The following is an 18398-nucleotide window of genomic DNA, read 5'->3' as shown; positions in this document are numbered from 1 at the left end:
CCTACAAGACTCCAAAATTCGTTTTTTAGAACATTGGGCTGCAAAACAAAACATGCGTCATACTAAAGTCTTTCACCGGTGTGAGTTAGATTTTTAGTAACGTAAGAACTAAAACTAATGTTTGACGAATATTAGATAAATAAGATGAGAATTTTAAAAATAGTAAAATGTCATTAAACATTCAAACTGACAGGCACACTACCAACTGGCCAACCGATCTACCCACACCCAAATTGTAAAATTTTACAAAACTTATGAAATATATATTTTTTTTTGCAAAATCTATATATATTATTTTTAAGTTTTTTGAGTTCTGGAAAAATTGTTAATTTCACTGATAGTGAATAACATAACTTATTTTAAAGTATTTTGAATATTTTGTTTTTGAAGAATATTTGCTTTTGTACATAGATTTTGTTTTGTTGGTCAGTTATAGACCAATCGTCATAAAATTCGGCATAAAGAATTATAATAAAAAATAATGAAGTAATCATGGAGGCTTTATATATGAGGGATAGATTCAATTGTGTAAAAAAATTATATAAAACTTATTTTTTGTCAATTTTCATCGCTGTACTCATATTTTTAAGGGACCTTAATAGGGGGTAGGGTACGTTACCGATAAATCCGAATTAAATTCGGTAGGAAGATTACATTTGTATAAAAGTAGTTTATTTCGAATTTCTCCGCTAAACACGTATTTTTAAGTCAGTAATGAGCGTTAAAATCAATTTTTGAAGGTGACCATATGTGGGGGTAGGGTCAATTATGGACCGATTGCCGTTAAATTTACTAGAGAGATTTTGGCTTATATAAAACATATTTATGTCGAATATTTTTAAGTCGGTAATGAGTATTAATGTCATTTGGTAGAGAAATTTTGATGCATATAAAAATTTGTGGAAAAATTTAACTCGTTTGCTCTTTACGTTCTAACCCTATCGTGCTTTCAACAGACAGACGGACGGACAGATGAACAGACGGATGGACATGGTTAGATCGCCTTAGAATTTAATAAGGACCCAAAATATATACGACCAATGTGTTACAAACGGAGTGACAAAATCAATATACCCCACTCATCTTGGGTATATGTTGGGTATAAAAAGCACTAAATGCACTGTCATAAAATTAGAAAGCACCACTTTAGTGCCTTTTTGAAGAAAGGCACCATGAGCAAAATTTTCTGCGTTTGGCACACCAAAAAGCACCGCAAATAGTGCTAAAAGCACTAACTTGGCAACACTGTTCATATTATATTAATGTTTTTAATAATGCTAGTTTTGTATTTCAAGATAAAATGGATGTAGACGAAATATTTATCAAAATGTCGAACTTTAGAATCAGCTGATTATTTTGTAGCTGTTCAACTGAAGCAAATGTGTTCGTGTAGTCCTGTAGCCTGCTGTCGTCAATGTGTTCAATGCATTATTGTTTAGATCAGAAAAGCGCAGAAAGAGAAACTGTTGTTATAGTGGTGAAAAAATACTAAAAAACACATAGAAAAAATATTTCCTAATTACGCTTCTTATGATCAAATCTTAAAGGAAGTAATATGGTAAATTTAACAAATAAACATATTCAAGAAGAGAAAAATGCTTATTTCTTCACAAAGAAAATTTTTTTAATATAAAATGTTTAAAGAATATTTGGCCAAAAGTTTTTTGGTTTAAAATTTTTGGAGCTATAAGCATTTAAAGTTGTTACTAACACATAGAAGCAAAGGTCACACGTACGTATACTTAAACTAAAAAACAAACTGCCGGTCCACACCATGAATGAAATAAACAAGATTGCGACACCGACAATTCCGTTATTTTAATGTACTCTTTTACTCTTTTTTCGTGACGTCAACAGTGCTTGTTTTGCTATGTTTTAAATGTAAAATACTTACTTTTTACATGAAATTTGAAAACAAATAGTGAAAAAATAATAAGTAAATTAAAAATTAAAATGTGGTGTGCAATCAAAAATTACAATAATAATAATAATAAAAAATCAAAATCATGTGCAATAATTTTTTAAACTTTCCTTCAGATCCTAGCTTATTAAAGCAATGGATAAGTTTTTGTTGTCGCAGTAAAAAAATTAACGTTAAAACGTCTAAAATCTGCATGGAGCATTTCAAAACCGAAGACTTTGAAAACAATTTACAATTCGAAATGGGTTAGTATGATGCTTAATTACCAAATGATTTCTGTAATAAATAGATTAGTAGCTATTATATTTTCCCATAATATAACTATAGATTTAAAAATATATGGGAAATTCTCTTTTTAATTTCGATTTTACGATTCAAAAAAATTATGAAATTCTTTTAATAGCACATCAAAGATATTTTGTGTGAACATTCTCTGACATCATAACAGTACAATTATCTTCTTGTGAATAATTTTTAGCAAAAGCCGCCAAAGTTATAGCGGTTTAAAGTTATAAAAAATTCCCAAAAACAAAAATCCCAAATTTTACCTGAAATTCAAAAATATAAGGTGTGTAATAATAATTAATAAAGTTAAATATTCCTAATAACATAAAAAGTAAAATACATTTCATTTTATTACACACTAGCTAATACCCGGTGATCTAAGCTACCCATACCGAAATTAAATACATAATAATCAAAAAAATTATTTTATTAGTTACTAAATTATAAAATTTTTCTTAAAGGTTTATTATAATTTATCTTGATGACAATAAATTTCATTTAAATTCTAAAATAAAACATTAATAATATATTTACTTCTTACTTCCTAAAATTTAATAAATACCTTTAGTCTTAAAGAATAATTCTAATGCCTTTGGATATACAATATTTTTTTTTACTCTCTAGTATAAATAAAAAACCTACTTAAAGATTTTGAAAATTCCAACCACATTAGTATGCCAGAATAACAATATGTTACATATGTGAGATGCCAAGCAAATTATTGCACGTTCGCCAATTTCTATTTATCTATGAAAAATTTTAATTATCTAACAGTTTTCAAGATATACGAAATTTTTTATTTAATTCATATATGTAATGCCAAGCCCCCCACTGAAATTCCGCCCGTTATTTTCTAAATGTTCACATGAATGTCAAAGTCATTTAAAGTTTGAGGATTCTAGCTTAAATAGTTTCCTAGATAACTATTTTTTCTATTTAATTTATGCGGGGCTTCAAGCTCCCTAGATTAAAGTCCGTCCTCAAAATGTTTAGATGAATATTAATGTAATATAAAGTAAACATTTTCCTAGATAAACAATATTTTGTATTTTATTCATAGTCCCCATTAAAAGTTCGCTCGTTATACTCTAAATGTTCAGATGAATGTTAAAATTCTTCAAGTGAAATTTAATGATTCTATCTCTAACAGTTTCTCAGATATACGAAATTTTCTATTTTATTCATATGGGCGCTGCAAACCCCGTCAGATGAAAGTTTGCTCTGAATATTAAAGTTCTTCGTGCAAAATTTTAAGAATTTAGTGGTATAAATTGTATAATATTCTAACTGTAATAGTTTCCAATATAAACGAATTTTTGTATTTAATTTATATGGAAGGTGCCATGCCCCCTAACGCCAGTCCTCCCACATTTTATCCTAAATAATCATATTAACACTAAAGTGACTAAGACAAAATTTTAGGAATCTAACTGTTACATTATCTCAAGATAAACGAATTTTTGTATTTAATTAATATGGGAGGTACCACACCCCCTAACGCTAGTCCTCCCACATTTTATCCTAAAATAATCATATTGACACTAAAATGACTCTGACAAAATTTTGGGACTCTAACTGTTACATTATCTCAAGATAAACGAATTTTTGTATTTGCTTAACATGGGAGGGTCCGCTCCCCTCATGGGTAGTCCACCAATTTATTATCCAAAATGTTTACATGGATGTTGAAGTTATTCGTGCAAAAATTTAAGATTCTAACTGTAATAGTTTCCAAGATAAACGAATTTTTGAACTTAATTTAATTAACGCTAGTCCGCCCACTTTTTAACCAATATCAACCTATTGACACTAAAGTGCCTCCGACAAAATTTTTGGATAAAATTTGGCACACACGCTTCTCCCCAAAGACGAAGCCTATTGAAAATGGTTAAAATCGGTCCATTATTTCGACTAGCCCCCATACAACCGTACCCCCCAAATAGGGCCTTTTGGCTTATAATTAATTTAAATGATCTATTATGTTAACAAAAGTCGACAAAACTTAGTTTTATAGAACTTTTTTGTGTCAAAAAAATAAATTAAAAATTAAAATTTTTGCTTATTGATGAAAATGGATACAATTGATAATTTGGACACCTTAAAATTTTTACAAAAACGTTATCGGGCTACAAAAGTTTATAAAAAAAGAAATGATCCATTTGTAGTGTATAGCAACGATGAATTTCGTATAAAATATCGATTTTCTAAAGAAAATGCAAAAAAGTGATAAAATTAGTTGAAAGTGAACTAAAAAACAATGGCAAAGGGAGAGGTGGGTCTATTCCACCTCATATACAAGTTTTGGCAGCAATAAGATGTTGGGGCCGCAATACGGTTCAAGATGATTGGATATAAATGCACAAATTATTTGTTTACACCTATACAAAATCCGAAAGACTCCAAAGAAGACATGTTTAATAAAGTCCATATCAAAACCAGAAACGTAGTTGAACGACTTTTTGGAGTGTGGAAAAGCAGATTTCGTATACTTTTAGAAAAAAATGCGAATGTCTAGAAAAAATTGCAAAATTCTTATCGTTGCCCTTGCAGTCCTACATAATTTGTCGATTATGTACAAAGAACAAGACTTTTGTAAGATTTTTATTGATATGTTTACAAAACACATAAAAAACTTTTTCAAATGTTTATTTTATAGATGATACTGAAGAACCTTTTTATACTAAAAAAGAAAATCATCAAACTTATCAGAATGATGTTGAAAATGAAAACATTTCAAGAGCCCTTTATATTCAGCAGCATTTTTAAAATTACATGTACAAAGAAAATATAAATGATTTTTATTTGAAATTATCACATTTGGAACTGATTCTAAATAAGGGTTATAGATTCGATAACCTATATTAGGAACAGTTCTTAAATCTTTGATTTTGTTTCGAATTTTCCCACCCAGAACTAGTGCTAGGGAAGCTTTAGAGATGTTATGAACCTTCTTTAGAACTGTTCTAAAACTGCAGCCGTTACACAACTTCCTTTTTTAGAACAAATTCTTCCTTGGTTGTATTTAATTTTATAATAATATGGATATACAAAAATAATTTATTTTATTAATTTAATTTTATTAAAAACAAATAATTAAAACTAATTCAACAATTCATAAATTTGTACTTTGTGGAAAATAATATTTTCTAAAACGAAATATTTGTTTACGATTAATAAAAAATAATTTAAATCCATGTTAAATAATCGAAACGCGGAACACTACTCGTTAATTCGAATTTTCATTATAAAAAAATTACAAAGATCAATAAAATCTTAAAAAATCTTTATCCCAGAAACCAAAGTATACCTTTCCAAAGGATTGATTAAGCGGCTCTTAATCTTGACTCGGACTTTTTACAATATTTACATCATATGAAGTTAGTTTTCTCCATCAATCCTTTGGAAAAATATACTTTGATCTTTGGATTAAACATTTTTTTTGGCATGTGCTTTAATCAAAAAAAAAAAATAAATAAATAAATAAATAAATAAAATGTAGTGACTGGCATCTAATAAAATTTGGCATCTTTTAATAAGTGGTTGAACTTTTAAAAATCGTCTGAAATACTTCGATATTGAAATTTCTTTAACTTTTCAATTTCTAGTTTCAACTTTTCCATCTTCAGTCCATGTTCCTTAATTAATTGTAAGTTTATTATTTAATTTTTATTTTTTGCATAAAATGGTTTTCTTCAATAAATTTCATTTCCAATTCTTTTTGTTTTATACTGACATCAAGTAATTTTATTCTTTTGGAATTCTCATCGAACTTTTCGCTTTTTGTATTTTTTTTGGCTTTATATTTTCCAAATTAATTTCTTCGCAATCCAAAATTTCGTTACTGAAATTGATTTCCACTTGTGGATTAGATTTGATTTCATCAATTTTCAAGGGTATTTCAACATTTATTGAATTGCTATCATATATGTTTTTGTCGATTTCAAAATTTTTAGGTAATCGACAAATTAGCTCTTCCTCGACGCTATTTAGAGGCTCAGGAGCTGGACCACCACCTGTCTTCTTTGTTTGCCGGAGATAGGCAGATTTTTTTTGTCTTTGCTAGGGACTTTGTTTTCCTCCACTGGTTCTGAATCTGCTCAATAGATCTTTTGTTTTTTGAAACTTTATTAAATAAATTGTGTACAGTATTCTAAGCCTCTCTTTTTATTTTATTGGTGTTAGTATCGATCCTTGCATTTTCAATAACTTCCAACTTGTCCAATACAAGGTTAGATAGTAAATCCTAAAAATACACAGTGTAAAAACTAATGTGTGCTGGTATAATTTAAACCAACCTTTTCTTCTTGTTCCCAATTCACTTTTAGTAGTTTGTTTGTCCATTTTATTTCATTTAAAAACAATTTTTTTTTAATTATTTTAAATATATTTTTGTAATATGGGGGGGAAACACAAATGTAAATGTCAAAATCAGAGTTGATTGTTTTTACATAATGTTGCCATTTCTTTAAGTTCAGTATGGCATCGCAAAATTTCAGAGTTGTAATATAACTACTTAGTTGACATTTTAAAATTTATTATGAATAAACTTCATGCTAACAATCTTCTAAGCCTAATCAACATTCTAGCAAGCAGCACGTTGTTTGTGATGTATAAACTGCTGCCAACTTTTTATTATGAATAAGGCTGTACATAAATAATATTGAAGAAGACTTAACTCCCCCTACCAACATTTTTAAGGATAGGGCCATATTTTGCCCTACTCCCCTTTAAGCGCTCTTAAAAAAATCTCTTTTTTTGCCAAAAAAAAAGTAAAAATATTCCGAAAAAAGATAAAAAAACAAACCAAATGCTTTATTTTTTTAAATAATCCCCATTTTTAACATACATACTGACTGGTGTAGGGTATCATGTGGTCGGCTACACCCGACTATACATTCATACTTGTTTTTATATATATTACACATAAATATGTTTCAAACATAATTATTTACTTTTCTATTATCAATTACATACAATTTTCATATCATACAATCAGTTCTAGGTACTGTTGACGTCACTAAGCTTAAGAGAACTTTTTTTAAGAGATCCATGTCGCCATCTGTGTTTATTTCTTTATGGGTTCACACTATGAACCTTTTTTGGGAATTTTTGATTTTGAGTGAGAGAGAAAAGAACATCATTCAATTCTTTCGCGGTACGGAGTTTCCCGTACTCGGAAACTTGTTATACCCACCACTCACCACTATAGTGGGGAGGGTATTATACGTTTGTGCTGATGTTTGTAACATACAAAAATATTGGTCCAATACCCACCTTAAAGTATACCGATCAATTCAGAATCATATTTTGAGTCGAATAAGACATGTCCGTCCATCCGGCTGGCTGGCTGTCCATGTACAGGCCGCAATTTTCAAGATAATTTGATTAAATTATTTTGATTAAATTATTATTTGACCTATATAAAGCCTCATTTACAAATTTTAGTTTTTTATCAATAAATCGCTTAAATATTTTGGAATTATGGTAATATTCAACATAAAAGTTTCTTTATAAAAAACAAGTATGAATGTATAGTCGGACGTAGCCGACCATATGATACTCTATACCAGTCAGTAAATATGTTAAAAATGTTGATTATTTAAAAAAAATAAAGCATTTGGTTTGTTTTTTGACTTTATTTCGGAATATTTTTACTTTTTTTTGGCAAAGGGGAGTAGGGCAAAATATGGCCCTATCCTTAAAAATGTTGATAGGGGGAGTTAAGTCTTCTTCAATATTATTTATGTAGAATTTAAAAGTGTTATTAGTGTTTGTAAGTGAATTTTGACCTTTAAGTCATTTTCTGAAGGGAAGTTTGTATGGGGGATAGGGTAAAATGAAGCCCGATCATTTCAAAAATCGGTAGTGTCATTTAAAGTTCTATAAAACTAAGTTTTGTCGACTTTTGTTAACATAATAGATCATTTAAATTAATTATAAGCCAAAAGGCCCTATTTGGGGGCTACGGTTGTATGGGGGCTAGTCGAAATAATGGACCGATTTTAACCATTTTCAATAGGCTTCGTCTTTGTTCCAAAAGAAGCGTGTGTGCCAAATTTCATCCAATTATCTTGAAAATTGCGGCCTGTACCTTGCGCACAAGGTTTACATGGACTGCAAGCCATCCAGACGGACGGACATAGCTTAATCGACTCAGAAAATGATTCTAAGCCGATTGGTATACTTTAAGGTGGGTATATTTTTGTACGTTACAAACATCAGCACAAACCCAATATACCCTCCCCACTAAAGTGTTGTAGGGTATAATAAAAATTTTAAAAATAGGGTATTATATAGTCGACAATGCCCGACTATACTTTCCTACTTGTTTTCTGTTGTTATTCTTCGCGTTCGTACAACAACAAATCAATGCAATGTAGTGTCTGAAACAAATGTTTCAATGTCTGGACCACTGAACACTAAGAAGTGAAACGCTGTCATTTTTTTACAACACCAACGTTACGCTCTTCTCACAGACGAGTTCTGTGTAACTCCAACACATATGTAAGAAACTTACTCTCTCTCCAAACTTTAAAACTTAGTCGCGAAAATTCTTGGCTTATAGAACTTAAAAATATTTTTTATCACTTAACGTTATATTTTATTATTTTTTTTTGCCCATTTTATATATATATGTATTTAATAGCCCGAAAAGATTTAATTTTTTACAAACGAAAAAAATATTTTTTTATTTATTTGACATTTAATTTTTTTTTGTTGAAATTAAAAAGAAAAAAAGAACAATGTTGTAAATTTTCGTATGTAGAAGAAAAAAATATTTCAACTAACTTAATTATTATTTCAATATTGCAGATTAAAAAGCAAAGATACGTTCATATATAATGTTTATAGATAAATTATGTTGCAAAATATTTAAAGAAATCTCTTAAACTATAAATTCAAATGTAATAATTTTTTTCAAAAATTGTAAATCCGATATTTTGCAACTATGTTGGCTTGAGAGTTCTACTAATACATTCTTAGAGTTAGGTACCGACTGACAGTAGACTTAGGTACTTTTTGACAGCGTTTCACTTCTTATTTATTCTTTGGTCTGGACATTAAGGAAATTTCAAAAGAGAATTAAGAAAAATTTTTTCAACAAAAATTCTTAGTGTGGACCAGGTCAAACCAACAAAGCAATAAACAAAACATAAAGAGTAAACAACACTGTAATCCAGTGATGCCACATATAATCTTAAAAAATATTAACATTTTATTTATACTCTTTTTGCATATGCATTTTTATAATCTGAATTTTTAATTTAGTTTCGATTGGTGAGGCGGAGCTCACTTTATGTTCTTTAGTTTTTATACCCTACACCACTTTAGTGGGGAGGGTATATTGGGTTTGTGCTGATGTTTGTAACATAGAAAAATATTCGTCCAATACCCACCTTAAAGTATACTAATCTGCTTAGAATCATTTTCTGAGTCGATTAAGCTATGTCCGTCCGTCCGTCTGGCCGGCTGGCTGTCCATGTAAACCTTGTGCGAAAGGTACAGGCAATTTTGAAGATAATTAGATGCAATTTGGCACACACGCTTCTTTTGGCCCAGGGACGAAGCCTATTGAAAATGGTTAAAATCGGTCCATTATTTCCACTAGCCCCCATACAACCGTACCCCCCAAATAGGGCCTTTTGGCTTATAATTAATTTAAATGATCTATTATGTTAACAAAAGTCGACAAAACTTAGTTTTATAGAACTTTAAATGACACTACCGATTTTTGTAATGATCGGGCTTCATTTGATCCTATCCCCCATGCAAACTCCCCTTCAGAAAATGACTTAAAGTTTAAAATTCACTTACAAACACTATTAACACTTTTAAATTCTACATAAATATTATTGAAGAAGGCTTAACTCCTCATACCAACATTTTTAAGGATAGGGCCATATTTTGCCCTACTCCCCTTTGAACCCTTTTGTAAAAAAAATCTTTTTTTGCCAAAATAAAAGTAAAAATACTCCGAAATAAAGTTAAAAAAAACAAACCAAATGCTTTATTTTTTTAAATAATCCCCATTTTTAACATACATACTGACAGGTGTAGGGTATTATATACGCCCGACTATACATTCATTCTTATTATTATTATGCAAGTTTTTTGCAAGTTAGTTTGCAAACGATGTTGTTGTTTTTATAAATTTTGTTTGCAATTTCTGAAACAAAGCGACATCGGCGCACTTTGTTTAATGCTGTCAAGCAACTAAAGACAATTTATGTAATTTTTATGCTCTTGCTAGAGTTTTATTTACGATAGGGTTGTGCACGTGTGAATTGCGGATAATCTTTGTAATTAGAAGAATATGAACGCGCAACTCTGGTTTAGATTTAAAAACCAAAATAGTTAAAGATGTTTTAATACTTTACTTAATATACAATGGCGGACAAAACTAAAGCATGAAATATTGTTAGAAAAAGATCAATAAAATTATGAAACGTGTTATTTTTTAATTGAAATTATTAGTTTAGATCAGCGTTGCGCGTTAATATCATCTAATGACCCATTCCAGTGCGTTCCTTAACCTCTTTAAGCCCGCGCAACCACACTACTGAGATGGCTCTGTTGTTTTGGCAACAGCACCTAGGGACATATTTGGTAGTCCAAAATACCCAATTTCGGGTATTTCGCTGCAGTTTTTAGTTAATTTATGCAATTTTTGGTTAATTTATGTAATTTATCCAAAAATAATGTATTTAAGTTTTAAACAACATTATTCTTCACTTTTTTATAATTTCTAGACTATATTATTTCTAAACTAATAACTTTAAATACAAAGTAACCATTTTTTTAAATTTTACTAAGCTTTTTTCTAATTAGTAACTATTCGTGCTTTAGTTTTGTCCGACACTATTGTTGAACAAAACAACAACTTCAAAAATATTAAAAATATTAGAGTGCTATATTCGGCTGAGCCGAATTTTAAATACCCTCCACCAGCTACTTTTATATTAATAATTTTCTAGTTGATCAAATATTTGTAGAAATATGTTTTCTCATGTCTTAAATAAAAAAATCCAAGATTTAAATCTCATACAATTCCAAGATTTATTGACCACTAGTTAATACCCGGTGCGCTTCGCTACCCAACCAAAATAAGTAAATAATAACCAAAAAAATTATTTATTTAGTTACTAAATTATAAATTTTTTCTTAAAGGTTTATTATAATTTCATTTAATGATAATATATTTCATTTAAATTCTAAAATAATTGATTAATGATCTTTTTATTTCTTACTTACTAAAATTTAATATAAACTTTTATTCTTAAAAAATAATTCATATTCTTATGCCTTGGGATATACAATTTTGAAAATTCTAACCACAATAGTTTTCCAGATTAACAATATGTTACATATAAGAGATGCCAAGAAAATTATTGCAGGTTCGCCAATTTCTATCTATCTATGAAAAATTGGAATTATCTAACAGTTTTCAAGATATAAGAAATTTTTTATTTAAATTATATATGTGGCCGCCCGTTATTTTCTAAATGTTCTCATGAAGTTATTCATATAGAATCTGAAGATTCTAGCTCTAATAGATTCTCAGATATACGAATTTTTCTTTTTTATTTAAATGGGGGCTCCAGGCCCATATAGTAGTCCGCCAATTTAATACCCAAAATGTTTACATGGATGTTAAAATTATTCGTTCAAAATTTTAATATTCCAACTGTAAGAGTTTCCAAAATAAACGAATTTTTGTTTATAAATTATATGGGAGGTGTCACGCCCCTAACGCTAGTCCGCTCACTTTTTATACAAAATAATCACATTGACAATAACTTTTATTCATAGTCCCCATTAAAAGTTCGCTCGTTATACTCTAAATGTTCAGATGAATGTTAAAATTCTTCAAGTGAAATTTAATGATTCTATCTCTAACAGTTTCTCAGATATACGAATTTTTCTATTTTATTCATATGGGCGCTGCAAACCCCCTCAGATGAAAGTTTGCTCTGAATATTTAAGTTCAAAATTTTAAGAATTTAGTTGTATAAGTTTTATAAGATTCTAACTGTACTAGTTTCCAATATAAACGAATTTTTGTATTTATTTTATATGGGAGGTGCCACGCCCCCTAACGCTAGACCGCCCATTTTTTATCCTAAATAATCATATTGGCACTAAAGTGACTCCGACAAAATTTGAGGACTCTAACTGATATATTATCTCAATATAAACAAAGTTTTTGATTTAATAAATATGGGAGATGCCGCTCTCTTTATGGGTAGTGCGCCAATTTATTACCCAAAAAGGGCGTAAGTCACATTAAACAAGTAAGAGTTCTATATTCGGTTGTACCGAATCTTATATACACTTCACCATGGTGTGTTAAAAAAGTCGGTATCAAAAACTCTTCTTTCAAATCACTTACTTCGCGCTAAACATACTTAATTGCATGTTTCTATATTCAATATTATAGAAATTTCTAAAAGAACCTTTTGTAGAACGAAAAGTACTAGACGTGTTCTAGTCTAATCTGGACTCTACATACTTAATTTGCTGTTTCTAAGTTCATAATTATAGAAAACTCAAAAAAGTACTTTTTGAAAAACGAAAAAGTTCCATTTTATGTGTTCTCACCTAATTCCGAATCTACATACTTAATTTTATGTTCCTAGGTTCAATAGCCAGGTTCCACATACTTAATTTCATGTTTCTAGCCAATAACAACACACTAGCGCTGCTCTGCTACTCTTGCTCTTGTTCTGCCTTGTTTTTATAAACAGAGTACAATAACAAAATTTACCGTATGATTATGTATTTTGTTTTTGTTTTTTGCATGAATAAAAAATCACAGTTTTTGATGAAATTTACAGAGGTTGTCTTGGATTTTTGCTCATATCTCCGTTATTTACCGACCGATTTTGCTGATTTTAAATAGCGATCTTCCCGAAAGCATGTTTAACAGAATTATTGAAGATTCGGATCTCGCCGACATCTGTGGTGCTCTAAAAACTGATTTCAACAAACAGACAGACAGACGGACATGGCTTAAGCGACTCCGCTATCTAAAAGGATCCAGAATATATATACTTTGTAGGGTCGGAAAATTATATTATAGAAATTCAAATGGAATGACAAACTTATGTATACCTTTCTCATAAAGGTGAAGGGTATAAAAATAGTAAGGTTCTACATTTTTAACTAAATTCCAATCGGTTTTTGTTGATTAATATATATATATATCTATCTATCTATCTATCTATCTATCTATCTATCTATCTATCTATCTATCTATCTATCTATCTATCTATCTATCTATCTATCTATCTATCTATCTAGCTATCTATCTATCTATCTATCTATCTATCTATCTATCTATCTATCTATCTATCTATCTAGCTATCTAGCTATCTAGCTATCTAGCTATCTAGCTATCTATCTATCTATCTATCTATCTATCTATCTATCTATCTATCTATCTATCTACCTATCTATATACCTATCTATCTATCTATCTATCTATCTATCTATCTATCTATCTATCTATCTATCTATCTATCTATCTATCTATCTATCTATCTATCTATCTATCTATCTAACTATCTATCTATCTATCTATCTATCTATCTATCTATCTATCTATCTATCTATCTATCTATCTATATACCTACCTACCTATCTATCTATATATCTATCTATCTATCTATCTATCTATCTATCTATCTATCTATCTATCTATCTATCTATCTATCTATCTATCTATCTAACTATCTATCTATCTATCTATCTATCTATCTATCTATCTATCTATCTATCTATCTATCTATCTATCTATTTATCTATTATTCTATTATCTATCCTTTCTATATAGATTTAAAGAGTATTTAGTAAAAAATTCCTCCAAGTCCAATTAACAACAAACACACCCAAAATAGCATGATTTCATACAATTCTTTAAGATTTATTGCTTAAATAATAAATAAAAAAATCTATGCAATAATTACCGGTTTTATAACGATTTTTATTTTATTTTTTGTTTACTTTTAATATATCTAATCACCTCGATAGCAATTCAATACTCAAATTAAACAATTTTTAAAACAAACTTAAATTAACACTACACATTTTTTGTTTTTATTTTCGTTGTACACCCAGTTTTATTAATATTAATTTCAAACTTTGTCTACGAGAAGTGTGTGTTTGATATTAAAAAAAAAAGTTTAATTTAGTTAGTTATACTACCTGAAACTGTAAAGTGTTAACATTTTTAAAGCGACAAGTTTACACCCTCTCGCGCGTACTAAGAGGTTTTTAAATAAATTTGTATATTTAAAGAAAAAAATTCAATCTTACAGTGAAAGTGAAAATTTTGGGAAAATATAAAGAGAATTAATTTCATTTTTTTTTAATATTGCAGTGACCTTTAAATTGTTGTTTAAAAAACTGTGTTAAATCATCTTTTAAATTTGTGTTTTGTTTAGAAAACAATATATTTATGTTATAACACCAAACAACCTGTTTGATTCATATTTAAATTATTTTATTTTTTTAATTTGTGAATGAATCAAACATTTTATTTGATAACAACATTTTTATGTTTTGTGCATTAAAAAATGTGTGATCATCAAGGTAACAACAAATTGTGTTTTAGTTTATAGCAATTAATTTTCGTTTATAAACAAAATGCTTTATTGATTTTTGTTTTGTTTGTTGATCAAAGAAAGTGTTGTCTTAATTTAATAAACGACAGTTAAAAATTGCATTGTTTATGAGTTGAAGTCGTATTAACTAACTAAACTACTTTTTTTTTGGAAGTGGACTCTTAACCCTTTTAAAAATAGCGGCTCAATATTTTTTGTTTCAAATACTTAACAGAAATTATGATAACTAAAATAATATGGTAAGTTGCGTTTTACTGGGAAACTTTAGATTTTGTATGTGAGTAAAGGAGAAAAAATTTGTTTCTTTCTTCTCACATAAAAGGGTATAAAAATGTAAATAAAAATAAATTGTCAAATCAGAACCAAAATACTTACATTTGTTTGAGTATCAACCAATTCCAAGATAAAAAGCTGAGGAAGACCTCCATTGAAACCATCCGTGCAGGTTACTGTTAAAGATGTCATTGATATATTCGCAAGAGTACAATTGTGAACTTGATCAGGACGTCCTAATTAATAAATAAAAATTTAGATTAATTGCTAAATAATTGTAAAAATATATCTATATATAAAAGTGAATGTGTGTTTGTTTGTATGTTTATATGTTTGAACGTTATAAACTTCTAAACGGCTGAACCGATTTTCTTGAAATTTTCACATCGTATTCCTGTATATCTAGAATAGGCTAAGCTACTTTTATTTTTGAATTTTCAAGTGGGCGAGGAGCCACGCCCACATTAAGAAAATATAAAATTCGTATGTTTGAGATAATATAACAAATAGAGTCCTCAAATTTTGTCAGAGGCACTTTAGTGTCAATATGATTATATGAGATAAAATGTGGGCGGACTAGAAAATCTTAAATTTTTGCAATAATAACTTTAACATCCATGTAAACATTTTGGGTAATAAATTGGTGGACTATTCATGAGGGGAGCTGCACCTCCCATATTAATTAAATACAAAAATTCGTATATCTTAGAATCTTAAAATTTTTCACAAATAACTTTAACATCCATGTAAACATTTTGCGTAATAAATTAACGGACTACCCGTGAGGGAAGAGGCGCCTTCCATATTAATTAAATACAAAAATTCGTTTATTTTGGAATAATATAACTGTTAGAGTCCTCAAATTTTGTCAGAGCCACGGACTAGAGTTAGGGGGCGTGCCACCTCCCATATAAATTAAATACAAAAATTCGTTTATCTTGGAAACTATTACAGTTAGAATCTTAAAATTTTGTACAAAAAACTTTAACATCTATGTAAACATTTTATGTAATAAATTGGTGGACTGCCCATGAGGGGAGCGGCACCCCCCATATTAATTAAATATAAAAATTCGTTTATCTGGGAAACTAATACAACTAAATTCTTAAAATTTTCACAAAGAACTTTAATATATATCTGAAAGTTTTTAAGGAAATAGAGCGGACTGGTGGGCTAGGAGCCCCCATATGAATAAAATAGAAAAATTCGTATATCTGAGATTAGAGCAAGAATCTTTAAATTTTACTTTAACTTTAAACATTTAGAGTATAACAGGCGGACTTCCAATGGGGGACTTGGCACCTCCTATATGAATTAAATACAAAATTTCGTTTAACTGGGAAACTAATAGAACTAGATTCTTTAAATCTTGCACAAATTACCTTAATATTCATCTAAACATTTTGGAGGAAAACGGACGGACTTTTATCTGGCGAGCTTAAAGCCCCCACATGAATTAAGTAGAAAAATTCGTATATCTAAGAAATTATTAGAGCAGAATCTTAAAATTTTAGATGATAAACTTTGACATTAATGTGAACATTTAGAAGATAACGGGCAAATTATTGCAAGTTCGCCAATCTATGAAATTAATTTGCAATGGAGGGTTTGGCAAAACATATATGAATTAAATACAAAATTTCGTATATTTTGAAAACTGTTAGATAATTAAAATTTTTCATGGATAGATAGAAATTGGCGACTTGCAATAATTTGGATGGCATCTGTCATTTGTAATATATTCTTAATCTGAAAAACTATTGTAGTTAAAACTTTCAAAATCTTGAAGTGAGTATTTTATTTATATTGCTTTTAGGGTAGCAAAACACATGTGGTATAGCTATATATCTTCTATTCTTATATTTAAAAATAAATGAATGTGTGTTTGTACTTATGTTGTTATAGACGAATAAATAAACGGCTAAACCGATTTTCTTGAAATTTTTACAATAAATTCCTACTTTTTATGTTGAAATTTTAAATTAGCGAGGTGCCACGTAGAGAGTCCCCAAACTTTGTACAAGTAACTTTTGTGTAAATACAAATTTTTTTTGACACAAATTTTCAACAAAAGCAGACGTGACACCTACCATATGAAGTAAATACTAAAACCTTATTAACATATGTATATATATCTAAAAAACGTTAACAAATATAGTCCTAAATTTTGGTGCCTCTCACGTAAAGTAATTACAAACAAATTCTATATTCTTACTAGATAATACCCGGTGTGCTTCGCTACCCCAATAGAAATTAAAAACATAATAATTACAATATTTAATTATTTAGTTATTAGATTATGCAATTTTTTTTAAAGGTTTATTATAATTTCATATGATGACAATATATTTAAATTTTAAAATTTACATTAATGAGCTATTTATTTCTTACTTTCTAAAATTTAATATATACTTTTATTCTTAAAAAAATGCCAATGCTTTGGGATACACAATATTTTTTGTTTTTCCCTTTGGTGCGTATACATATAAATCTGATTAGTTTCCTACTCGCGAACATGCATGACATGCTGTCCATGTGAAAAACATGGATTTTCTTGATTAAGTCCACAAACTTGAATGGACTGACCTTGAGCTTTATCAATCGTTATTGCAAATGTTAGGCTAATAGGAAATTGTAGGCGCTTAAAATGGAATGGCATCTCCGATGTGGACATATGAATACGTGGTAGCAATAGACCAGTTCCCTAAATCTTTCCAGTTATAATGGTCGCCTCGATAAGAATGTTCATCATTTTGTTTTTTACTAATGTTAGTTGTTATCTTCTATATATATAACAAGTAAGAGTTAGGGTTCTATAGTTGAAACGAAAACTTTTCGACTTTTTGCATTTTATGAAAAGTCGACTTTTCGACTTTTGCATTTTATGAAAAGTCGACTTTTCGACTTTTTGCATTTAATTAAAGGTCGACTTTTCGACTTTTTCCGACTTTTCGAATATTTTCGACTTTTTCCGACTTTTCGACTTTTTTCGACTTTTTCCGACTTTTCGACTTTTCGACTTTTTTCGACTATTTTCGACTTTTTCCGACTTTTCGACTATTTTCGACTTTTTCGACATTTCGACTTTTTCCAATTTTTTGACTTTTTCCGACTTTTTGACTTTACGACTATTTTTGAGTTATTCCGGCAATTTTAGAGTTTTTGACTCTTTTTCTCAAATTTGGCGAGGGGTCAATATTTGGCGAGCTGGATCAAAGGATAAAAAGGTCTTTTTTGAGGTTTTCATATTTCTTCCAAAGGAAAGAAATTTTGAACGGAAAGCACTGAGTTCAACC

At 29.1% G+C, this 18398-nt stretch overlaps 1 protein-coding gene across 1 annotated transcript in view; it reads right to left on the bottom strand.

The window, feature by feature from the left end:
* The window catches only part of LOC124419400, a 245153-nt gene that overhangs the window by 222009 nt on the left and 4746 nt on the right, over nucleotides 1-18398 (bottom strand). The window contains exon 2 of the mRNA XM_046948633.1: nucleotides 15205-15338. Within this exon, the coding sequence (XP_046804589.1) occupies nucleotides 15205-15338 (134 nt within the window). The remainder of the gene's footprint in view (nucleotides 1-15204; nucleotides 15339-18398) is intronic.

The sequence above is a fragment of the Lucilia cuprina genome, chromosome 4 (assembly GCF_022045245.1).
Source record: "Lucilia cuprina isolate Lc7/37 chromosome 4, ASM2204524v1, whole genome shotgun sequence".
Taxonomy (NCBI): domain Eukaryota; kingdom Metazoa; phylum Arthropoda; class Insecta; order Diptera; family Calliphoridae; genus Lucilia; species Lucilia cuprina.
The sequence above is the reverse complement of the archived record's forward strand: the minus strand, read 5'-3'. Positions and strand labels throughout refer to the sequence as shown.